We start from the raw sequence: 27,095 nt of genomic DNA, 5'->3' as shown, positions 1-27,095 counted from the left end.
GTAAATAGAGTGATACTGTCCGTGGTGACAGGGCATGTAGTGAATACTGAGGGAGTGATACTGTCTGTGGTGATAGGGGGTGTTGTGAATAGAGTCACAGGGTGCGCAGTGAATACAGAGGGAATGATACTGTCCGTGGTGACAGGGGGTGTAGTGAATACAGAGGGAGGGACACTGTCCATGATGACAGGGTGTGCAGCGAATACAGAACAGCAGCCATACCTTCTGTGTGAATAATGTTAGCAACATCCAGTGAAGCCAGTTCAGCCTGCTCCTCTCGTTTAATCCGAAGCACTTTACACTTCTCCAGAGATGGGTTACCTAGAGAGGGTCGGGGAGTGGAGAGACAGGGGGGGGAGAGAGAGAGACAGGGGGGGGAGTGGAGAGACAGGGGGGGGGAGAGAGAGAGACAGGGGGGGGGAGAGAGAGAGACAGGGGGGGGAGAGAGAGAGAGACAGGGGGGGGGAGAGAGAGAGACAGGGGGGGGAGAGAGAGAGACAGGGGGGGAGAGAGAGAGACAGGGGGGGGAGAGAGAGAGACAGGGGGGGGAGAGAGAGAGACAGGGGGGGGAGAGAGAGAGACAGGGGGGGGAGAGAGAGAGACAGGGGGGGGAGAGAGAGAGACAGGGGGGGGAGAGAGAGAGACAGGGGGGGGAGAGAGAGAGACAGGGGGGGGAGAGAGAGAGACAGGGGGGGAGAGAGAGAGGGGAGAGAGAGAGACAGGGGGGGGAGAGAGAGAGACAGGGGGGGGAGAGAGAGAGACAGGGGGGGGAGAGAGAGAGACAGGGGGGGGGAGAGAGAGAGACAGGGGGGGGAGAGAGAGAGACAGGGGGGGGAGAGAGAGAGACAGGGGGGGGGAGAGAGAGAGGACAGGGGGGGGGAGAGAGAGAGACAGGGGGGGGGAGAGAGAGAGACAGGGGGGGGAGAGAGAGAGACAGGGGGGGAGAGAGAGAGACAGGGGGGAGAGAGAGAGACAGGGGGGAGAGAGAGACAGGGGGGAGAGAGAGACAGGGGGGAGAGAGAGACAGGGGGGAGAGAGAGACAGGGGGGAGAGAGAGACAGGGGGGAGAGAGAGACAGGGGGGAGAGAGAGACAGGGGGGAGAGAGAGACAGGGGGGAGAGAGAGACAGGGGGGAGAGAGAGACAGGGGGGAGAGAGAGACAGGGGGGAGAGAGAGACAGGGGGGAGAGAGAGACAGGGGGGAGAGAGAGACAGGGGGGAGAGAGAGACAGGGGGGAGAGAGAGACAGGGGGGAAAGAGAGACAGGGGGGAAAGAGAGACAGGGGGAAAGAGAGACAGGGGGGAAAGAGAGACAGGGGGGAAAGAGAGACAGGGGGGAAAGAGAGACAGGGGGGAAAGAGAGACAGGGGGGGAAAGAGAGACAGGGGGGAAAGAGAGACAGGGGGGAAAGAGAGACAGGGGGGAAAGAGAGACAGGGGGGAAAGAGAGACAGGGGGGAAAGAGAGACAGGGGGGAAAGAGAGACAGGGGGGAAAGAGAGACAGGGGGGAAAGAGAGACAGGGGGGAAAGAGAGACAGGGGGGAAAGAGAGACAGGGGGGAAAGAGAGACAGGGGGAAAGAGAGACAGGGGGGAAAGAGAGACAGGGGGGGAAAGAGAGACGGGGGGGAAAGAGAGACGGGGGGGAAAGAGAGACGGGGGGGAAAGAGAGACGGGGGGGGAAAGAGAGACGGGGGGGAAAGAGAGACGGGGGGGAAAGAGAGACGGGGGGGGAAAGAGAGACGGGGGGGAAAGAGAGACGGGGGGGAAAGAGAGACGGGGGGGAAAGAGAGACGGGGGGGAAAGAGAGACGGGGGGGAAAGAGAGACGGGGGGGAAAGAGAGACGGGGGGGAAAGAGAGACGGGGGGGAAAGAGAGACGGGGGGGAAAGAGAGACGGGGGGGAAAGAGAGACGGGGGGGAAAGAGAGACGGGGGGGAAAGAGAGACGGGGGGGGAAAGAGAGACGGGGGGGAAAGAGAGACGGGGGGGGAAAGAGAGACGGGGGGGAAAGAGAGACGGGGGGGAAAGAGAGACGGGGGGGAAAGAGAGACGGGGGGGAAAGAGAGACGGGGGGGAAAGAGAGACGGGGGGGAAAGAGAGACGGGGGGGAAAGAGAGACGGGGGGGGAAAGAGAGACGGGGGGGAAAGAGAGACGGGGGGGAAAGAGAGACGGGGGGGAAAGAGAGACGGGGGGGAAAGAGAGACGGGGGGGAAAGAGAGACGGGGGGGAAAGAGAGACGGGGGGGAAAGAGAGACGGGGGGGAAAGAGAGACGGGGGGGAAAGAGAGACGGGGGGGAAAGAGAGACGGGGGGGAAAGAGAGACGGGGGGAAAGAGAGACGGGGGGGAAAGAGAGACGGGGGGGAAAGAGAGACGGGGGGGAAAGAGAGACGGGGGGGGAAAAGAGAGACGGGGGGGAAAGAGAGACGGGGGGGAAAGAGAGACGGGGGGGGAAAGAGAGACGGGGGGGGAAAGAGACGGGGGGGAAAGAGAGACGGGGGGGAAAGAGAGACAGGGGGGAAAGAGAGACAGGGGGGAAAGAGAGACAGGGGGGAAAGAGAGACAGGGGGGAAAGAGAGACAGGGGGGAAAGAGAGACAGGGGGGAAAGAGAGACAGGGGGAAAGAGAGACAGGGGGGAAAGAGAGACAGGGGGGAAAGAGAGACAGGGGGGAAAGAGAGACAGGGGGGAAAGAGAGACAGGGGGGAAAGAGAGACAGGGGGAAAGAGAGACAGGGGGGAAAGAGAGACAGGGGGGAAAGAGAGACAGGGGGGAAAGAGAGACAGGGGGAAAGAGAGACAGGGGGAAAGAGAGACAGGGGGAAAGAGAGACAGGGGGAAAGAGAGACAGGGGGGAAAGAGAGACAGGGGGGAAAGAGAGACAGGGGGGGAAAGAGAGACAGGGGGGAAAGAGAGACAGGGGGGAAAGAGAGACAGGGGGGAAAGAGAGGGGGAGAGGGGGAGAGAGAAAGAGACAGAGAGAGATTGAGGAGAGACATAGAGAGAGAGACAGAGGGGGAGAGAGAGACAGAGGGGGAAAGAGAGGGACAGAAACAGGGAGAGAGAAAGAGAGAGATAAAGAGACAGAGAGAGAGAGACAGAGAGAGAGAGACAGACAGACAGAGAGAGAGAGACAGAGAGAGAGAGAGAGAGAGCGAGAGAGATACAGAGAGAGAGACTCAGGGAAAGGGAAGGAGGCAGGGAGAGAGAAACAGAGATAAAGAGACAGAGTGAGAGTGAGAGAGAGACACAGGGAAAGGGAAGGAGGCAGAGAGAGAGAGAGTGAGAGACGAGGGGAGAGACCGAGGGAGGGAGAGAGAGATGAGGGGAGACCGAGGGAGGGAGAGAGAGAGATGAGGGGAGAGAGAGAGAGAGGGGGAGTGGGGAGAGAGAGGGGGAGTGGGGAGAGAGAGAGAGTGGGAGTGGGGAGAGGGAGGGGAGGGGGGGGGGAAAATGAATGAGTGAAACATTTATTCACAGGTGTCTCACATCTGTCGCGGGGATAGGGGTGGGGGTGGGGGTGCTGTACCTGTCACTAATTGACTGACCCTTGACGGAGGCTCAGTCCATTGTGAGTCGAGGAGTGAGGGAGTCAGCTGGCGCTGGAATTGCCCTGATTTGCACTGTGCACACACCATCACTGCCAAGCGATACAACACCGTGGCTCTCCCAGCAATTAGGCAGTGTTGTCCCAACACTGGGGGGCTTGGGCTGGCCGACAGCACTTCCCAGTGGGCACATTCAGGAAGCGAGACACAACTCTTCAACAGAACCAAACAGCACGCGGACACCGACTCTGCCCGGGGGGGGGGTACGGGTCCCCCATGGGCACCGATTCTCCCCCGGGGTACGGGGCCACAGGCAGATAAAGGGGTACACGGTCATGGTTACCTTCAATGCCCAGATCCTCCAGTTCCCGACGCAGGGCTCTGATCTTGGCCTTGTTCGAATGGCAGTTCTCAAATAGCTTCTTATAATTGCGACGTACTCCACAGGCGACGATGCAGCGTTTCAGCCGCTTAATAGAAGGATGTTCCTCTCTCCCGCTCTCCTTCCCATTCGTCTTCTGCAAAGCAATTGTCCAGCCATCAGGACACAGCACGTAAGAAACCAGTACCTGTCCTGGGAGTGTTTGATGGGGGACTGTGTAGAGGGAGCTTTACTCTGTATCTAACCCCCGTACTGTACCTGTCCTGGGAGTGTTTGATGGGGACAGTGGAGAGGGAGCTTTACTCTGTATCTAACCCCCGTACTGTACCTGTCCTGGGAGTGTTTGATGGGGACAGTGGAGAGGGAGATTTACTCTGTATCTAACCCCCGTACTGTACCTGTCCTGGGAGTGTTTGATGGGGGACAGTGTAGAGGGAGCTTTACTCTGTATCTAACCCCCGTACTGTACCTGTCCTGGGAGTGTTTGATGGGGGACAGTGTAGAGGGAGCTTTACTCTGTATCTAACCCCCGTACTGTACCTGTCCTGGGAGTGTTTGATGGGGGACAGTGTAGAGGGAGCTTTACTCTGTATCTAACCCCCGTACTGTACCTGTCCTGGGAGTGTTTGATGGGGGACAGTGTAGAGGGAGCTTTACTCTGTATCTAACCCCGTACTTTACCTGTCCTGGGAGTGTTTGATGGGGGACAGTGTAGAGGGAGCTTTACTCTGTATCTAACCTCCGTACTGTACCTGTCCTGGGATTGTTTGATGGGGGCAGAGTGTATTCAGGGATCAATGAAAACAGATAATCAGGGATGGGCTCACCGTGGGCTGTTTCTTGTGGTGTTTTCTTGCAGTGTTAGGTGACACATTTTCCCCGTCTCCCTCACTCATGCTCCCACCGGAATGTTTCCTCCCTGGTCTCTTTTCTCCGTCCTCACTGTCACTGGAGCTGGAACTGTCCCTCGCCGAGCTCTGCTCCCTTGTGTGGTCTCTCTTCTTCCCGGATGCAGCCTTCTTCAACGCCTTCTTTTTGGCAGTCGCCTTCTCCCGGGTGTCTTCCTCCTCGCTGGAGGATCCTTCCTCCGACCCCACCTTCTTCTGTTGGATCTTGGCTTTCCGCCCGGCAGTTGACTTCGAATCATGCACCCCCTCGCTTGCCGAGCTCTCGCTGTCCGACTCTTTCTGTTTGGCACCGGTCTGCCGCGGACTTCCTTGTGTGCTCTTCCGCTGTTTCAGCCCCGCGTTCGCCTTTGTCCTGCCTTCTTCGACTCTCTGCCATCCTCTTCACTCTCACTTGATTTCATTTCATCGCTATCTTCCGAGACAGCCTCCTTCTGTTTGGCACCGGTCTGCCGCTGACTTCCTTGTGTGCTCTTCCGCTGTTTCAGCCCCGCGTTCACCTTTGTCCTGCCCTTCTTCGACTCTCCGCCATCCTCTTCGCTCTCACTCGATTTCGTTTCATCGCTTTCTTCCGAGACGGCCTCCTTCTGTTTGGCACCAGTCTGCCGCTGACTTCCTTGTGTGCTCTTCCGCTGTTTCAGCCCCGCGTTCACCTTTGTCCTGCCCTTCTTCGACTCTCCGCCATCCTCTTCGCTCTCACTTGATTTCATTTCATCGCTATCTTCTGACACTGCCTCCTTCTGTTTGGCACCGGTCTGCCGCTGACTTCCTTGTGTGCTCTTCCGCTGTTTTAGCCCCGCGTTCGCCTTTGTCCTGCCCTTCTTCGACTCTCTGCCGTCCTCTTCGCTCTCACTCGATTTCGTTTCATCACTTTCTTCCGAGACGGCCTCCTTCTGTTTGGCACCGGTCTGCCGCTGACTTCCTTGTGTGCTCTTCCGCTGTTTCACCCCCACGTTCGCCTTTGTCCTGCCCTTCTTCGACTTTCTGCCGTCCTCTTCGCTCTCACTCGATTTCGTTTCATCACTTTCTTCCGAGACGGCCTCCTTCTGTTTGGCACCGGTCTGCCGCTGACTTCCTTGTGTGCTCTTCCGCTGTTTCACCCCCACGTTCGCCTTTGTCCTGCCCTTCTTCGACTCTCTGCCGTCCTCTTCGCTCTCACTCGATTTCGTTTCATCACTTTCTTCCGAGACGGCCTCCTTCTTATTGGCACCGGTCTGCCGCTGACTTCCTTGTGCGCTCTTCCGCTGTTTCACCCCCACGTTCGCCTTTGTCCTGCCCTTCTTTGACTCTCCACCGTCCTCTTCGCTCTCACTCGATTTCGTTTCATCGCTATCTTCTGACACTGCCTCCTTCTGTTTGGCACCGGTCTGCCGCTGACTTCCTTGTGTGCTCTTCCGCTGTTTCAGCCCCGCGTTCACCTTTGTCCTGCCCTTCTTCGACTCTCCGCCATCCTCTTCGTTCTCACTCGATTTCGTTTCATCGCTATCTTCTGACACTGCCTCCTTCTGTTTGGCGCCGGTCTGCTGCTGACTTCCTTGTGTGCTCTTCCGCTGTGTCAGCCCCGCGTTCACCTTTGTCCTGCCCTTCTTCGACTCTCCGCCATCCTCTTCGCTCTCACTCAAATCCCCCCCATCGCTTCCTTCCGAGACGGCCTCCTTCTGTTTGCTGCTGCCGTTGCGCCGACTTCCTTGTGTGCTCTTCAGCTGTTTCACCGCCGCTTTGGCCGTTCTTCCCTTCTTCGACCCTCGGTAATCCTCCTCGCTCAGATCAGATTGCTGCTCCTCACTCTGGGCACTGCCGTCTTCCGACGTGACCTCCTCCCGTTTGGCGGTGGCGTTTACGCACTTGCTCTGCTTCACCCCCACACGAGACTTGACTCCTCCCCTCTTTGCCTCTCTTGCTTCCTCTTCACCCTCGCTGCCGAGGCGCTCTCTTTCGTCGCTGCGGCCCCGATCTTTGCTTGGCAGCCCATTCTCCGACTTGGGGTTCACCTTCCCCGGCCCCTCCTTTGCCGAGAGGCTCTGTCGGACGCTGCTGCCTCTGTCGCCCGCCTGCCTCACTCCCGCCGTTTCCAAGTCGCTCTCCTCCTCCTCCTCGCTACATTTCCCAGTGCCCTCTTGGGCGAGCGGTACCACCGCTTTACCCCTTCCGTTCTCCCGCTCCGCTCCCTGGGGAGCTTTTCCGCGTGGCTCCCAGCTCCTTGTCAGAGTCTGAGCCCCCGGGGGACCCCTCGCTCTGTTGCACAGCCTTGTTCTGGTGCCAGGCTGATCCCTTCGATCCGTGATCTGGATCTTTAACAGAAAACAGACAAAAAACAGATGACTCACCAGGTGTACCCAGAGTGACAAGTGGAAGTCCCGACGTTAAACCCAGGTCAACACCACACTTGACGCAAACCCTCACCCGTGCCTTCGTTCCCCTCTAGACTCGACCATTCCGACACTCTCCTGGCTGCTTTCCCACATTCCACCCTCCGTAAATTTCAGCTCATCCCAAAACTCCAGTTGATCCCCCCCCCACCGTGTCCAAACTCGCACCGATTCCCGTTCACCTGTCACCCCCCGTGCTCGCTGACCGACACCGGCTCCCGGTCCGGTAACACCTCGATTTAAAAATTCTCATCCTCGTTTTCAAATCACTCCATGGCCACTCGCTCCCCCCTCCCTATCTCTGTAACCTCCTCCAGCCCCTACAACCCTCCCTATATCTGTAACCTCCTCCAGTCCTTACAACCCCTCCCTATCTCTGTAACCTCCTCCAGCCCCTACAACCCTCCCTATATCTGTAATCTCCTCCAGCCCCTACACCCTCCCTATCTCTGTAACCTCCTCCAGCCCCTACAACCCTCCCTATATCTGTAACCTCCTCCAGTCCTTACAACCCCTCCCTATCTCTGTAACCTCCTCCAGCCCCTACAACCCTCCCTATATCTGTAATCTCCTCCAGCCCCTACACCCTCCCTATCTCTGTAACCTCCTCCAGCCCCTACAACCCTCCCTATATCTGTAATCTCCTCCAGCCCCTACACCCTCCCTATCTCTGTAACCTCCTCCAGCCCTGACAACCCTCCCTATCTCTGTAACCTCCTCCAGTCCGTACAACCCCTCCCTATCTCTGTAACCTCCTCCAGCCCCTACAACCTTCCCTATATCTGTAATCTCCTCCAGCCCCTACACCCCTCCCTATCTCTGTAACCTCCTCCAGCCCCGACAACCCTCCCTATCTCTGTAACCTCCTCCAGCCCCGACAACCCTCCCTATCTCTGTAACCTCCTCCAGCCCCTACAACCCTCCCCATCTCTGTAACCTCCTCCAGTCTCTTCAACCCTCCCTATCTTTGTAACCACCTGCAGCCCCTCCTACACTCCTCCCTATCTCTGTAACCTCCTCCAGTCCCGACAACCCTCCCTATCTCTGTAACCTCCTCCAGTCCCCTACAACCCTCCCTATCTCTGTAATCTCCTCCAGCCCCTACAACCCTCCCTATCTCTGTAACCTCCTCCAGCCCCTACAACCCTCCCCATCTCTGTAACCTCCTCCAGTCCCCTACAACCCTCCCTATCTCTGTAACCTCCTCCAGCCCCTACAGCCCTCCCTATCTCTGTAACCTCCTCCAGTCCCTACAACCCTCCCTATCTCTGTAATCTCCTCCAGCCCCTACAACCCTCCCCATCTCTGTAACCTCCTCCAGTCCCTACAACCCTCCCTATCTCTGTAACCTCCTCCAGTCCCCTACAACCCTCCCTATCTCTGTAAACTCCTCCAGCACCTACAACCCTCCCTATCTCTGTAATCTCCTCCAGTCCCTACGACCCTCCCTATCTCTGTAACCTCCTCCAGTCTCTACAACCCTCCCTATCTCTGTAACCTCCTCCAGTCCCTACGACCCTCCCTATCTCTGTAACCTCCTCCAGTCCCCACAACCCTCCCTATCTCTGTAACCTCCTCCAGCCCCTACAACCCTCCCTATCTCTGTAACCTCCTCCAGTCCCTACAACCCTCCCTATCTCTGTAATCTCCTCCAGTCCCCTACAACCCTCCCTATCTCTGTAACCTCCTCCAGCACCTACAACCCTCCCTATCTCTGTAATCTCCTGCAGTCCCTACGACCCTCCCTATCTCTGTAACCTCCTCCAGCACCTACAACCCTCCCTATCTCTGTAATCTCCTCCAGTCCCTACGACCCTCCCTATCTCTGTAACCTCCTCCAGTCTCTACAACCCTCCCTATCTCTGTAACCTCCTCCAGTCTCTACGACCCTCCCTATCTCTGTAACCTCCTCCAGTCCCTACGACCCTCCCTATCTCTGTAACCTCCTCCAGTCTCTACAACCCTCCCTATCTCTGTAACCTCCTCCAGTCTCTACGACCCTCCCTATCTCTGTAACCTCCTCCAGCCCCTACACCTCTCCAAGACCTCGGTGTTCCTCCAAATCCGGCCTCTTGAGCACCCTCGATTTTAACGGTTCCACCATTATGGGAGACTGGGGCAATGAGGAGTGGGGGGAGGAGGGCGTGAGGGAGCAGAGCTCTGGAAATGAGGGAAAGGACTGGCGGGGGGTGGGGGAAAGAGGGACAGTATTACCAGAGTTAGATGAATCTGGCCGTGTCCTCTTGCCCTGGCGCGGTTGTTGAGTGGAGGAGGGGCTGCGGTCGGCGTTGCCCTCACTGCCACTGGAACATCGCTGCCGTTTCCTCGAAGCCTTCGGTCGGAAACCCGCCTTCCTCAGGGCCTCCGCCTTCTTGCTCAGAGGCTCATCGTCACTTGAATCACTCTCCTGGATCAAAGACAGAGCGAGGGAGATCAAACCCATCCCACGCCAGGCTCACAAAACTCGCAGCTGCTGGTGACAGAAATCCTCACCCGGCTGTGAGGGCACCGAAATCATCACAGACCGTGGGCTGGAGATCACCATCAGAGGGTCAGTACTGAGGGAGTGCCGCACTGTCGGAGGGTCAGTACTGAGGGAGTGCCGCACTGTCGGAGAGTCAGTACTGAGGGAACGCCGCACTGTCGGAGAGTCAGTACTGAGGGAACGCCGCACTGTCAGAGGGCCAGCACTGAGGGAGTGCCGCACTGTCGGAGGGTCAGTGCTGAGGGAGTGTCGCACTGTCGGAGGGTCAGTGCTGAGGGAGCGTCGCACTGTCGGAGGGTCAGTACTGAGGGAGCGTCGCACTGTCGGAGGGTCAGTACTGAGGGAGCGTCGCACTGTCGGAGGGTCAGTACTGAGGGAGCGTCGCACTGTCGGAGGGTCAGTACTGAGGGAGCGTCGCACTGTCGGAGGGTCAGTACTGAGGGAGCGCCGCACTGTCGGAGGGTCAGTGCTGAGGGAGCGTCGCACTGTCGGAGGGTCAGTACTGAGGGAGCGCCGCACTGTCGGCGGATCAGGACTGAGGGAGCGCCGCACTGTCGGAGGGTCAGTACTGAGGGAGAGCCGCACTGTCGGAGGGTCAGTACTGAGGGAACGCCGCACTGTCGGAGGGTCAGTACTGAGGGAGTGCCGCACTGTCGGAGGGTCAGTACTGAGGGAGTGCCGCACTGTCAGAGGGTCAGTACTGAGGGAACGCCGCACTGTCGGCGGATCAGGACTGAGGGAGCGCCGCACTGTCGGAGGGTCAGTACTGAGGGAGAGCCGCACTGTCGGAGGGTCAGTACTGAGGGAGTGCCGCACTGTCGGAGGGTCAGTACTGAGGGAGTGCCGCACTGTCGGACGGTCAGTACAGAGGGAGAGCCGCACTGTCGGAGGGTCAGTACTGAGGGAACGCCGCACTGTCAGAGGGTCAGTACTGAGGGAGCGCCGCACTGTCAGAGGGTCAGTACTGAGGGAGCGCCGCACTGTCAGAGGGTCAGTACTGAGGGAGCGCCGCACTGTCAGAGGGTCAGTACTGAGGGAGCGCCGCACTGTCAGAGGGTCAGTACTGAGGGAGCGCCGCACTGTCAGAGGGTCAGTACTGAGGGAGCGCCGCACTGTCAGAGGGTCAGTACTGAGGGAGCGCCGCACTGTCAGAGGGTCAGTACTGAGGGAGCGCCGCACTGTCAGAGGGTCAGTACTGAGGGAGCGCCGCACTGTCAGAGGGTCAGTACTGAGGGAGCGCCGCACTGTCAGAGGGTCAGTACTGAGGGAGCGCCGCACTGTCAGAGGGTCAGTACTGAGGGAGCGCCGCACTGTCAGAGGGTCAGTACTGAGGGAGCGCCGCACTGTCAGAGGGTCAGTACTGAGGGAGCGCCGCACTGTCAGAGGGTCAGTACTGAGGGAGCGCCGCACTGTCAGAGGGTCAGTACTGAGGGAGCGCCGCACTGTCAGAGGGTCAGTACTGAGGGAGCGCCGCACTGTCAGAGGGTCAGTACTGAGGGAGCGCCGCACTGTCAGAGGGTCAGTACTGAGGGAGCGCCGCACTGTCAGAGGGTCAGTACTGAGGGAGCGCCGCACTGTCAGAGGGTCAGTACTGAGGGAGCGCCGCACTGTCAGAGGGTCAGTACTGAGGGAGCGCCGCACTGTCAGAGGGTCAGTACTGAGGGAGCGCCGCACTGTCAGAGGGTCAGTACTGAGGGAGCGCCGCACTGTCAGAGGGTCAGTACTGAGGGAGCGCCGCACTGTCAGAGGGTCAGTACTGAGGGAGCGCCGCACTGTCAGAGGGTCAGTACTGAGGGAGCGCCGCACTGTCAGAGGGTCAGTACTGAGGGAGCGCCGCACTGTCAGAGGGTCAGTACTGAGGGAACGCCGCACTGTCAGAGGGTCAGTACAGAGGGAGCACCACACTGTCAGAGGGTCAGTACTGAGGGAGTGCCGCACTGTCAGAGGGTCAGTACAGAGGGAGAGCCGCACTGTCGGAGGGTCAGTACTGAGGGAACGCCGCACTGTCGGAGGGTCAGTACTGAGGGAGAGCCGCACTGTCGGAGGGTCAGTACTGAGGGAACGCCGCACTGTCGGAGGGTCAGTACTGAGGGAGTGCCGCACTGTCGGAGGGTCAGTACTGAGGGAGTGCCGCACTGTCAGAGGGTCAGTACTGAGGGAACGCCGCACTGTCGGCGGATCAGGACTGAGGGAGCGCCGCACTGTCGGAGGGTCAGTACTGAGGGAGAGCCGCACTGTCGGAGGGTCAGTACTGAGGGAGTGCCGCACTGTCGGAGGGTCAGTACTGAGGGAGTGCCGCACTGTCAGACGGTCAGTACAGAGGGAGAGCCGCACTGTCGGAGGGTCAGTACTGAGGGAACGCCGCACTGTCAGAGGGTCAGTACTGAGGGAGCGCCGCACTGTCAGAGGGTCAGTACTGAGGGAGCGCCGCACTGTCAGAGGGTCAGTACTGAGGGAGCGCCGCACTGTCAGAGGGTCAGTACTGAGGGAGCGCCGCACTGTCAGAGGGTCAGTACTGAGGGAGCGCCGCACTGTCAGAGGGTCAGTACTGAGGGAGTGCCGCACTGTCAGAGGGTCAGTACTGAGGGAGCGCCGCACTGTCAGAGGGTCAGTACTGAGGGAGCGCCGCACTGTCAGAGGGTCAGTACTGAGGGAGCGCCGCACTGTCAGAGGGTCAGTACTGAGGGAGCGCCGCACTGTCAGAGGGTCAGTACTGAGGGAGCGCCGCACTGTCAGAGGGTCAGTACTGAGGGAGCGCCGCACTGTCAGAGGGTCAGTACTGAGGGAGCGCCGCACTGTCAGAGGGTCAGTACTGAGGGAGCGCCGCACTGTCAGAGGGTCAGTACTGAGGGAGCGCCGCACTGTCAGAGGGTCAGTACTGAGGGAGCGCCGCACTGTCAGAGGGTCAGTACTGAGGGAGCGCCGCACTGTCAGAGGGTCAGTACTGAGGGAGCGCCGCACTGTCAGAGGGTCAGTACTGAGGGAGCGCCGCACTGTCAGAGGGTCAGTACTGAGGGAGCGCCGCACTGTCAGAGGGTCAGTACTGAGGGAGCGCCGCACTGTCAGAGGGTCAGTACTGAGGGAGCGCCGCACTGTCAGAGGGTCAGTACTGAGGGAGCGCCGCACTGTCAGAGGGTCAGTACTGAGGGAGCGCCGCACTGTCAGAGGGTCAGTACTGAGGGAGCGCCGCACTGTCAGAGGGTCAGTACTGAGGGAGCGCCGCACTGTCAGAGGGTCAGTACTGAGGGAACGCCGCACTGTCAGAGGGTCAGTACAGAGGGAGCACCACACTGTCAGAGGGTCAGTACTGAGGGAGTGCCGCACTGTCAGAGGGTCAGTACAGAGGGAGAGCCGCACTGTCGGAGGGTCAGTACTGAGGGAACGCCGCACTGTCGGAGGGTCAGTACTGAGGGAGTGCCGCACTGTCAGAGGGTCAGTACTGAGGGAACGCCGCACTGTCAGAGGGTCAGTACTGAGGGAACGCCGCACTGTCAGAGGGTCAGTACTGAGGGAGTGCCGCACTGTCAGAGGGTCAGTACTGAGGGAACGCCGCACTGTCAGAGGGTCAGTACTGAGGGAACGCCGCACTGTCAGAGGGTCAGTACTGAGGGAGTGTCACACTGTCAGAGGGTCAGTACTGAGGGAGTGTCACACTGTCAGAGGGTCAGTACAGAGGGAGCACCACACTGTCAGAGGGTCAGTACTGAGGGAGTGCCGCACTGTCAGAGGGTCAGTACTGAGGGAGTGCCGCACTGTCAGAGGGTCAGTACTGAGGGAACGCCGCACTGTCAGAGGGTCAGTACTGAGGGAGTGTCTCACTGTCGGAGGGTCAGTACTGAGGGAACGCCGCACTGTCGGAGGGTCAGTACTGGGGGAGTGTCACACTGTTAGAGGGTCAGTACTGAGGGAATGTCACACTGTCAGAGGGTCAGTACTGAGGGAGTGCCGCACTGTCAGAGGGTCAGTACTGAGGGAGCGCCGCACTGTTGGAGGGTCAGTACTGAGGGAGCGCCGCACTGTCAGAGGGTCAGTACTGAGGGAACGCCGCACTGTCAGAGGGTCAGTACTGAGGGAGCGCCGCACTGTCAGAGGGTCAGTACTGAGGGAGAGCCGCACTGTCAGAGGGTCAGTACTGAGGGAGCGCCGCACTGTCAGAGGGTCAGTACTGAGGGAGCGCCGCACTGTCAGAGGGTCAGTACTGAGGGAGCGCCGCACTGTCAGAGGGTCAGTACTGAGGGAGCGCCGCACTGTCAGAGGGTCAGGACTGAGGGAGCGCCGCACTGTCAGAGGGTCAGTACTGAGGGAGCGCCGCACTGTCAGAGGGTCAGTACAGAGGGAGCACCACACTGTCAGAGGGTCAGTCCTGAGGGAGCGCCGCACTGTCAGAGGGTCAGTACTGAGGGAGCGCCGCACTGGAGGTACGGTCTATCAGATGAGACGTTAAACCGAGAGTCCCGTCTGCCCTCTCGGGTGGATGTGAAAGATCCCACGGCCACTACTGGAAGAAGAGCATGTGCGTGGTAGGGTGGTGGCGGGGGCTGTGGAGGGAGTTCTCCCCGGTGTCCGGGGGCCAACATTTATCCCTCCACCAACCTCACTAAAGAATAAAATGCCGAACTGGTGATTCTCACATTGCGGTACGCAAACTGGCTGTCCCGTTTACAACAATACAACCAGGATCACACCACAGGAAAGCACGTCCCGGGCTGGGAAGCGGCTTCGATGCTGAACGGAGCTGCGGGGATAGGTGAGTGGCTGCTTTCCCCCTCGCTGACCTGATAAGCAAGCAGCGCTCGTTCCACCGCCCGCTTCAGATCCAGTTTCTCCTCCTTGCTCAGCGAGGGCTTCTGGAAGTGCTTCAGGTATTTCTCCTTCACGATGGAGTGAGTGAGGTCGCTGGGAGGACAGAACAAAAGACAAGTGGACGAGAAGGTGCATTCAAAGCACTTCCAGAACAGTCACCCTCCTCAGATCAGAGAATCTACTTCGTGGATACATTAATATTTTGATCTATTTAGAGGATACATTAATATTTTGATCTATTTAGAGGATACATTAATATTTTGATCTATTTAGTGGATACATTAATATTTTGATCTATTTAGAGGATACATTAATATTTTGATCTATTTTGAGGAGATACATTAATATTTTGATCTATTTAGAGGATACATTAATATTTTGATCTATTTTGAGGAGATACATTAATATTTTGATCTATTTAGAGGATACATTAATATTTTGATCTATTTAGAGGAGATACATTAATATTTTGATCTATTTTGAGGAGATACATTAATATTTTGATCTATTTAGAGGATACATTAATATTTTGATCTATTTTGAGGAGATACATTAATATTTTGATCTATTTTGAGGAGATACATTAATATTTTGATCTATTTAGAGGATACATTAATATTTTGATCTATTTTGAGGATACATTAATATTTTGATCTATTTTGAGGAGATACATTAATATTTTGATCTATTTTGAGGATACATTAATATTTTGATCTATTTAGAGGAGATACATTAATATTTTGATCTATTTTGAGGAGATACATTAATATTTTGATCTATTTAGTGGATACATTAATATTTTGATCTATTTTGAGGAGATACATTAATATTTTGATCTATTTTGAGGAGATACATTAATATTTTGATCTATTTAGAGGATACATTAATATTTTGATCTATTTTGAGGATACATTAATATTTTGATCTATTTAGAGGATACATTAATATTTTGATCTATTTAGAGGATACATTAATATTTTGATCTATTTTGAGGAGATACATTAATATTTTGATCTATTTAGAGGATACATTAATATTTTGATCTATTTTGAGGAGATACATTAATATTTTGATCTATTTAGAGGATACATTAATATTTTGATCTATTTAGAGGAGATACATTAATATTTTGATCTATTTTGAGGAGATACATTAATATTTTGATCTATTTAGAGGATACATTAATATTTTGATCTATTTTGAGGAGATACATTAATATTTTGATCTATTTTGAGGAGATACATTAATATTTTGATCTATTTAGAGGATACATTAATATTTTGATCTATTTTGAGGATACATTAATATTTTGATCTATTTTGAGGAGATACATTAATATTTTGATCTATTTTGAGGATACATTAATATTTTGATCTATTTAGAGGAGATACATTAATATTTTGATCTATTTTGAGGAGATACATTAATATTTTGATCTATTTAGTGGATACATTAATATTTTGATCTATTTTGAGGAGATACATTAATATTTTGATCTATTTTGAGGAGATACATTAATATTTTGATCTATTTAGAGGATACATTAATATTTTGATCTATTTTGAGGATACATTAATATTTTGATCTATTTTGAGGAGATACATTAATATTTTGATCTATTTTGAGGATACATTAATATTTTGATCTATTTAGAGGATACATTAATATTTTGATCTATTTAGAGGAGATACATTAATATTTTGATCTATTTAGAGGATACATTAATATTTTGATCTATTTAGAGGAGATACATTAATATTTTGATCTATTTTGAGGAGATACATTAATATTTTGATCTATTTCGGGGATACATTAATATTTTGATCTATTTAGAGGAGATACATTAATATTTTGATCTATTTAGAGGAGATACATTAATATTTTGATCTATTTTGAGGAGATACATTAATATTTTGATCTATTTCGAGGATACATTAATATTTTGATCTATTTAGAGGAGATACATTAATATTTTGATCTATTTCGTGGATACATTAATATTTTGATCTATTTAGAGGAGATACATTAATATTTTGATCTATTTAGAGGATACATTAATATTTTGATCTATTTCGGGAATACATTAATATTTTGATCTATTTAGAGGATACATTAATATTTTGATCTATTTAGAGGAGATACATTAATATTTTGATCTATTTCGAGGATACATTAATATTTTGATCTATTTAGAGGATACATTAATATTTTGATCTATTTCGGGAATACATTAATATTTTGATCTATTTAGAGGATACATTAATATTTTGATCTATTTAGAGGAGATACATTAATATTTTGATCTATTTCGAGGATACATTAATATTTTGATCTATTTCGAGGATACATTAATATTTTGATCTATTTTGAGGAGATACATTAATATTTTGATCTATTTAGAGGAGATACATTAATATTTTGATCTATTTAGAGGATACATTAATATTTTGATCTATTTCGGGAATACATTAATATTTTGATCTATTTAGAGGATACATTAATATTTTGATCTATTTAGAGGAGATACATTAATATTTTGATCTATTTCGAGGATACATTAATATTTTGATCTATTTAGAGGATACATTAATATTTTGATCTATTTTGAGGATACATTAATATTTTGATCTATTTCGGGGATACATTAATATTTTGATCTATTTAGAGGATACATTAATATTTTGATCTATTTTGAGGATACATTAATATTTTGATCTATTTCGTGGATACATTAATATTTTGATCTATTTTGAGGAGATACATTAATATTTTGATCTATTTAGAGGATACATTAATATTTTGATCTATTTTGAGGAGATACATTAATATTTTGATCTATTTCGTGGATACATTAATATTTTGATCTATTTCGGGGATACATTAATATTTTGATCTATTTAGAGGATACATTAATATTTTGATCTATTTTGAGGAGATACATTAATATTTTGATCTATTTCGTGGATACATTAATATTTTGATCTATTTTGAGGAGATACATTAATATTTTGATCTATTTCGTGGATACATTAATATTTTGATCTATTTCGGGGATACATTAATATTTTGATCTATTTCGGGGATACATTAATATTTTGATCTATTTAGAGGATACATTAATATTTTGATCTATTTTGAGGAGATACATTAATATTTTGATCTATTTCGTGGATACATTAATATTTTGATCTATTTTGAGGAGATACATTAATATTTTGATCTATTTCGTGGATACATTAATATTTTGATCTATTTCGGGGATACATTAATAGTTTGATCTATTTCGTGGATACATTAATATTTTGATCTATTTAGAGGATACATTAATATTTTGATCTATTTTGAGGAGATACATTAATATTTTTGATCTATTTTGAGGATACATTAATATTTTGATCTATTTCGAGGATACATTAATATTTTGATCTATTTTGAGGAGATACATTAATATTTTGATCTATTTCGGGGATACATTAATATTTTGATCTATTTAGAGGATACATTAATATTTTGATCTATTTTGAGGAGATACATTAATATTTTGATCTATTTAGAGGATACATTAATATTTTGATCTATTTCGGGGATACATTAATATTTTGATCTATTTTGAGGAGATACATTAATATTTTGATCTATTTCGTGGATACATTAATATTTTGATCTATTTAGAGGATACATTAATATTTTGATCTATTTCGGGGATACATTAATATTTTGATCTATTTAGAGGATACATTAATATTTTGATCTATTTCGGGGATACATTAATATTTTGATCTATTTAGAGGATACATTAATATTTTGATCTATTTCGGGGATACATTAATATTTTGATCTATTTAGAGGATACATTAATATTTTGATCTATTTCGGGGATACATTAATATTTTGATCTATTTAGAGGATACATTAATATTTTGATCTATTTTGAGGAGATACATTAATATTTTGATCTATTTCGTGGATACATTAATATTTTGATCTATTTTGAGGAGATACATTAATATTTTGATCTATTTCGTGGATACATTAATATTTTGATCTATTTCGGGGATACATTAATAGTTTGATCTATTTCGTGGATACATTAATATTTTGATCTATTTAGAGGATACATTAATATTTTGATCTATTTTGAGGAGATACATTAATATTTTTGATCTATTTTGAGGATACATTAATATTTTGATCTATTTCGAGGATACATTAATATTTTGATCTATTTTGAGGAGATACATTAATATTTTGATCTATTTAGTGGATACATTAATATTTTGATCTATTTAGAGGATACATTAATATTTTGATCTATTTAGGGGATACATTAATATTTTGATCTATTTTGAGGATACATTAATATTTTGATCTATTTTGAGGAGATACATTAATATTTTGATCTATTTAGAGGATACATTAATATTTTGATCTATTTTGAGGATACATTAATATTTTGATCTATTTAGGGGATACATTAATATTTTGATCTATTTTGAGGATACATTAATATTTTGATCTATTTTGAGGAGATACATTAATATTTTGATCTATTTAGAGGAGATACATGAATATTTTGATCTATTTCGTGGATACATTAATATTTTGATCTATTTTGAGATACATTAATATTTTGATCTATTTAGTGGATACATTAATATTTTGATCTATTTAGAGGATACATTAATATTTTGATCTATTTTGAGGATACATTAATATTTTGATCTATTTTGAGGAGATACATTAATATTTTGATCTATTTTGAGGATACATTAATATTTTGATCTATTTTGAGGAGATACATTAATATTTTGATCTATTTCGTGGATACATTAATATTTTGATCTATTTAGAGGATACATTAATATTTTGATCTATTTAGTGGATACATTAATATTTTGATCTATTTAGAGGATACATTAATATTTTGATCTATTTAGGGGATACATTAATATTTTGATCTATTTTGAGGATACATTAATATTTTGATCTATTTTGAGGAGATACATTAATATTTTGATCTATTTAGAGGATACATTAATATTTTGATCTATTTAGGGGATACATTAATATTTTGATCTATTTAGAGGAGATACATTAATATTTTGATCTATTTTGAGGAGATACATTAATATTTTGATCTATTTTGAGGAGATACATTAATATTTGGATCTATTTTGAGATACATTAATATTTTGATCTATTTTGAGGAGATACATTAATATTTTGATCTATTTTGAGGAGATACATTAATATTTTGATCTATTTTGAGGAGATACATTAATATTTTGATCTATTTAGAGGATACATTAATATTTTGATCTATTTAGGGGATACATTAATATTTTGATCTATTTAGAGGATACATTAATATTTTGATCTATTTCGTGGATACATTAATATTTTGATCTATTTTGAGGATACATTAATATTTTGATCTATTTTGAGGATACATTAATATTTTGATCTATTTTGAGGATACATTAATATTTTGATCTATTTTGAGGAGATACATTAATATTTTGATCTATTTAGAGGATACATTAATATTTTGATCTATTTTGAGGATACATTAATATTTTGATCTATTTAGGGGATACATTAATATTTTGATCTATTTTGAGGATACATTAATATTTTGATCTATTTTGAGGAGATACATTAATATTTTGATCTATTTAGAGGAGATACATGAATATTTTGATCTATTTCGTGGATACATTAATATTTTGATCTATTTTGAGATACATTAATATTTTGATCTATTTAGTGGATACATTAATATTTTGATCTATTTAGAGGATACATTAATATTTTGATCTATTTAGAGGATACATTAATATTTTGATCTATTTTGAGGAGATACATTAATATTTTGATCTATTTTGAGGATACATTAATATTTTGATCTATTTTGAGGAGATACATTAATATTTTGATCTATTTCGTGGATACATTAATATTTTGATCTATTTAGAGGATACATTAATATTTTGATCCATTTAGTGGATACATTAATATTTTGATCTATTTAGAGGATACATTAATATTTTGATCTATTTAGGGGATACATTAATATTTTGATCTATTTTGAGGATACATTAATATTTTGATCTATTTTGAGGAGATACATTAATATTTTGATCTATTTAGAGGATACATTAATATTTTGATCTATTTAGGGGATACATTAATATTTTGATCTATTTAGAGGAGATACATTAATATTTTGATCTATTTTGAGGAGATACATTAATATTTGGATCTATTTTGAGATACATTAATATTTTGATCTATTTTGAGGAGATACATTAATATTTTGATCTATTTAGAGGATACATTAATATTTTGATCTATTTCGGGGATACATTAATATTTTGATCTATTTTGAGGAGATACATTAATATTTTGATCTATTTAGAGGATACATTAATATTTTGATCTATTTCGGGGATACATTAATATTTTGATCTATTTTGAGGATACATTAATATTTTGATCTATTTCGTGGATACATTAATATTTTGATCTATTTCGTGGATACATTAATATTTTGATCTATTTAGAGGATACATTAATATTTTGATCTATTTCGGGGATACATTAATATTTTGATCTATTTAGAGGATACATTAATATTTTGATCTATTTCGGGGATACATTAATATTTTGATCTATTTAGAGGATACATTAATATTTTGATCTATTTCGTGGATACATTAATATTTTGATCTATTTAGAGGATACATTAATATTTTGATCTATTTCGGGGATACATTAATATTTTGATCTATTTAGAGGATACATTAATATTTTGATCTATTTTGAGGATACATTAATATTTTGATCTATTTTGACGAGATACATTAATATTTTGATCTATTTTGAGGAGATACATTAATATTTTGATCTATTTTGAGGATACATTAATATTTTGATCTATTTTGAGGAGATACATTAATATTTTGATCTATTTTGAGGATACATTAATATTTTGATCTATTTTGAGGAGATACATTAATAGTTTGATCTATTTTGAGGAGATACATTAATATTTTGATCTATTTTGAGATACATTAATATTTTGATCTATTTTGAGGAGATACATTAATATTTTGATCTATTTTGAGGAGATACATTAATATTTTGATCTATTTCGTGGATACATTAATATTTTGATCTATTTTGAGGAGATACATTAATATTTTGATCTATTTAGAGGAGATACATTAATATTTTGATCTATTTAGAGGATACATTAATATTTTGATCTATTTTGAGGAGATACATTAATATTTGGATCTATTTTGAGGAGATACATTAATATTTTGATCTATTTTGAGGAGATACATTAATATTTGGATCTATTTTGAGGATACATTAATATTTTGATCTATTTTGAGGAGATACATTAATATTTTGATCTATTTTGAGGATACATTAATATTTTGATCTATTTCGTGGATACATTAATATTTTGATCTATTTTGAGGATACATTAATATTTTGATCTATTTTGAGGATACATTAATATTTTGATCTATTTTGAGGAGATACTTTAATATTTTGATCTATTTAGAGGATACATTAATATTTTGATCTATTTTGAGGAGATACATTAATATTTTGATCTATTTTGAGGATACATTAATATTTTGATCTATTTTGAGGAGATACATTAATATTTTGATCTATTTTGAGGAGATACATTAATATTTTGATCTATTTTGAGGAGATACATTAATATTTTGATCTATTTAGAGGATACATTAATATTTTGATCTATTTTGAGGAGATACATTAATATTTTGATCTATTTTGAGGAGATACATTAATATTTTGATCTATTTAGAGGATACATTAATATTTTGATCTATTTTGAGGAGATACATTAATATTTTGATCTATTTTGAGGAGATACATTAATATTTTGATCTATTTTGAGGATACATTAATATTTTGATCTATTTTGAGGAGATACATTAATATTTTGATCTATTTTGAGGATACATTAATATTTTGATCTATTTTGAGGATACATTAATATTTTGATCTATTTTGAGATACATTAATATTTTGATCTATTTTGAGGAGATACATTAATATTTTGATCTATTTTGAGGAGATACATTAATATTTTGATCTATTTTGAGATACATTAATATTTTGATCTATTTTGAGGAGATACATTAATATTTTGATCTATTTAGAGGAGATACATTAATATTTTGATCTATTTAGAGGATACATTAATATTTTGATCTATTTTGAGGAGATACATTAAAATTTTGATCTATTTTGAGGAGATACATTAATATTTTGATCTATTTAGAGGAGATACATTAATATTTTGATCTATTTAGAGGATACATTAATATTTTGATCTATTTTGAGGAGATACATTAATATTTTGATCTATTTAGAGGAGATACATTAATATTTTGATCTATTTAGAGGATACATTAATATTTTGATCTATTTTGAGGAGATACATTAATATTTTGATCTATTTTGAGGAGATACATTAATATTTTGATCTATTTAGAGGAGATACATTAATATTTTGATCTATTTTGAGGAGATACATTAATATTTTGATCTATTTTGAGGATACATTAATATTTTGATCTATTTTGAGGAGATACATTAATATTTTGATCTATTTTGAGGAGATACATTAATATTTTGATCTATTTCGGGGATACATTAATATTTTGATCTATTTAGAGGATACATTAATGTTTTGATCTATTTCGTGGATACATTAATATTTTGATCTATTTCGTGGATACATTAATATTTTGATCTATTTAGAGGATACATTAATATTTTGATCTATTTCGGGGATACATTAATATTTTGATCTATTTAGAGGATACATTAATATTTTGATCTATTTTGAGATACATTAATATTTTGATCTATTTTGAGGAGATACATTAATATTTTGATCTATTTTGAGGATACATTAATATTTTGATCTATTTTGAGGATACATTAATATTTTGATCTATTTTGAGGAGATACATTAATATTTTGATCTATTTTGAGGATACATTAATATTTTGATCTATTTTGAGGATACATTAATATTTTGATCTATTTTGAGATACATTAATATTTTGATCTATTTTGAGGAGATACATTAATATTTTGATCTATTTTGAGGAGATACATTAATATTTTGATCTATTTTGAGATACATTAATATTTTGATCTATTTTGAGGAGATACATTAATATTTTGATCTATTTAGAGGAGATACATTAATATTTTGATCTATTTAGAGGATACATTAATATTTTGATCTATTTTGAGGAGATACATTAAAATTTTGATCTATTTTGAGGAGATACATTAATATTTTGATCTATTTAGAGGAGATACATTAATATTTTGATCTATTTAGAGGATACATTAATATTTTGATCTATTTTGAGGAGATACATTAATATTTTGATCTATTTAGAGGAGATACATTAATATTTTGATCTATTTAGAGGATACATTAATATTTTGATCTATTTTGAGGAGATACATTAATATTTTGATCTATTTTGAGGAGATACATTAATATTTTGATCTATTTAGAGGAGATACATTAATATTTTGATCTATTTTGAGGAGATACATTAATATTTTGATCTATTTTGAGGATACATTAATATTTTGATCTATTTTGAGGAGATACATTAATATTTTGATCTATTTTGAGGAGATACATTAATATTTTGATCTATTTCGGGGATACATTAATATTTTGATCTATTTAGAGGATACATTAATGTTTTGATCTATTTCGTGGATACATTAATATTTTGATCTATTTCGTGGATACATTAATATTTTGATCTATTTAGAGGATACATTAATATTTTGATCTATTTCGGGGATACATTAATATTTTGATCTATTTAGAGGATACATTAATATTTTGATCTATTTTGAGGAGATACATTAATATTTTGATCTATTTTGAGGATACATTAATATTTTGATCTATTTTGAGGATACATTAATATTTTGATCTATTTTGAGGAGATACATTAATATTTTGATCTATTTTGAGATACATTAATATTTTGATCTATTTTGAGGAGATACATTAATATTTTGATCTATTTTGAGGAGATACATTAATATTTTGATCTATTTCGTGGATACATTAATATTTTGATCTATTTTGAGGAGATACATTAATATTTTGATCTATTTTGTGGATACATTAATATTTTGATCTATTTTGAGGAGATACATTAATATTTTGATCTATTTTGAGGAGATACATTAATATTTTGATCTATTTTGAGGATACATTAATATTTTGATCTATTTTGAGGATACATTAATATTTTGATCTATTTCGTGGATACATTAATATTTTGATCTATTTTGAGGATACATTAATATTTTGATCTATTTTGAGGATACATTAATATTTTGATCTATTTTGAGGAGATACATTAATATTTTGATCTATTTAGAGGATACATTAATATTTTGATCTATTTTGAGGAGATACATTAATATTTTGATCTATTTTGAGGAGATACATTAATATTTTGATCTATTTAGAGGATACATTAATATTTTGATCTATTTTGAGGAGATACATTAATATTTTGATCTATTTAGAGGATACATTAATATTTTGATCTATTTTGAGGAGATACATTAATATTTTGATCTATTTTGAGGAGATACATTAATATTTTGATCTATTTTGAGGATACATTAATATTTTGATCTATTTTGAGGATACATTAATATTTTGATCTATTTTGAGGAGATACATTAATATTTTGATCTATTTTGAGGATACATTAATATTTTGATCTATTTTGAGGAGATACATTAATATTTTGATCTATTTTGAGGATACATTAATATTTTGATCTATTTTGAGGATACATTAATATTTTGATCTATTTTGAGATACATTAATATTTTGATCTATTTTGAGGAGATACATTAATATTTTGATCTATTTTGAGGAGATACATTAATATTTTGATCTATTTTGAGGAGATACATTAATATTTTGATCTATTTAGAGGATACATTAATATTTTGATCTATTTAGAGGATACATTAATATTTTGATCTATTTTGAGGAGATACATTAATATTTTGATCTATTTCGTGGATACATTAATATTTTGATCTATTTTGAGATACATTAATATTTTGATCTATTTAGAGGAGATACATTAATATTTTGATCTATTTTGAGGAGATACATTAATATTTTGATCTATTTTGAGGAGATACATTAATATTTTGATCTATTTAGAGGATACATTAATATTTTGATCTATTTAGAGGATACATTAATATTTTGATCTATTTTGAGGAGATACATTAATATTTTGATCTATTTCGTGGATACATTAATATTTTGATCTATTTTGAGATACATTAATATTTTGATCTATTTTGAGGAGATACATTAATATTTTGATCTATTTAGAGGATACATTAATATTTTGATCTATTTAGAGGATACATTAATATTTTGATCTATTTTGAGGAGATACATTAATATTTTGATCTATTTCGTGGATACATTAATATTTTGATCTATTTTGAGATACATTAATATTTTGATCTATTTTGAGGATACATTAATATTTTGATCTATTTTGAGGAGATACATTAATATTTTGATCTATTTTGAGGAGATACATTAATATTTTGATCTATTTAGAGGATACATTAATATTTTGATCTATTTAGAGGATACATTAATATTTTGATCTATTTTGAGGAGATACATTAATATTTTGATCTATTTTGAGGATACATTAATATTTTGATCTATTTTGAGGAGATACATTAATATTTTGATCTATTTTGAGGAGATACATTAATATTTTGATCTATTTTGAGGAGATACATTAATATTTTGATCTATTTAGAGGATACATTAATATTTTGATCTATTTTGAGGAGATACATTAATATTTTGATCTATTTTGAGGAGATACATTAATATTTTGATCTCTTTAGAGGTTTTATTCATATTTTGATCTATTTAAAGTGATATTTGCTACAGTTTTTACCACACAGGTTTAATTTTGGAATATTTTGCTCTTTAACGGGTTGCTGATACATTGCTGTCTATTTCTCGGCTTTTGATACTATTATTTGATGGTTTTTTGAGTGATTTGTTTACCTTAAGGCTTCACCACCTCTGACTAGGCCGCAAACGAACTGCTCCATCGGATCGAGCGCCGCCATTTTGCCGCCCAAACGCCCCAGACCAATCAGAGGCGGCGATGGTTCCGTGTTGCGAAGGCGGGGAGCCTCGGCCCGCATCGACCAATCGGAAGGCCGCTTATATCCGACCGCCATCTTGCTGGTGAGGGGCAATCGTGCCGCGCTCGGTCGGACGCGGGGGAAATGGGGGTCGGGGGCGCGGCCATCTTGGTGAGGGGCGGCCGGCCCGACCCCTTCTGTGGGCGGTCGCGGCGGCCATCTTCGTAAAGTGACCGTCGCTTGTGTTCTCAGCGGCGAGGCGGCCATGTTGGTAAAGGAGTCCCCGGCACGCCTGTTTTCAACTGGCTGTGCGGCCATCCATGTAAAGGGCTGCCTTTTATGTTGAAGCTGCG

General features: G+C 43.0%; 2 protein-coding genes across 2 annotated transcripts; both read right to left on the bottom strand.

Moving 5' to 3' along the window:
* On the bottom strand, positions 1 to 5,166 carry LOC137361990 (HIRA-interacting protein 3-like). Its single transcript, XM_068026591.1, has 3 exons — positions 4,753 to 5,166; positions 3,887 to 4,061; positions 1 to 321 (listed from the first exon to the last, which is right to left on the bottom strand). The coding sequence occupies exons 1-3, from the start codon at positions 4,819 to 4,821 to the stop codon at positions 95 to 97; spliced, it is 471 nt and encodes a 156-aa protein (XP_067882692.1). The 5' UTR covers positions 4,822 to 5,166; the 3' UTR covers positions 1 to 94.
* Positions 5,163 to 26,923, bottom strand: LOC137361989 (cylicin-2-like). The gene is made up of 3 exons (XM_068026590.1): positions 26,660 to 26,923; positions 14,460 to 14,580; positions 5,163 to 7,121 (listed from the first exon to the last, which is right to left on the bottom strand). Exons 1-3 carry the CDS (start codon positions 26,836 to 26,838, stop codon positions 5,163 to 5,165), a joined length of 2,259 nt encoding a protein of 752 aa, XP_067882691.1. The 5' UTR covers positions 26,839 to 26,923.
* Positions 26,924 to 27,095: the final 172 nt, after the last annotated feature.

Source organism: Heterodontus francisci, unplaced genomic scaffold (genome assembly GCF_036365525.1).
Source record: "Heterodontus francisci isolate sHetFra1 unplaced genomic scaffold, sHetFra1.hap1 HAP1_SCAFFOLD_518, whole genome shotgun sequence".
NCBI lineage: Eukaryota > Metazoa > Chordata > Chondrichthyes > Heterodontiformes > Heterodontidae > Heterodontus > Heterodontus francisci.
Note: the sequence above shows the minus strand (reverse complement) of the source record. Positions and strands in the feature narration are given on the sequence as shown.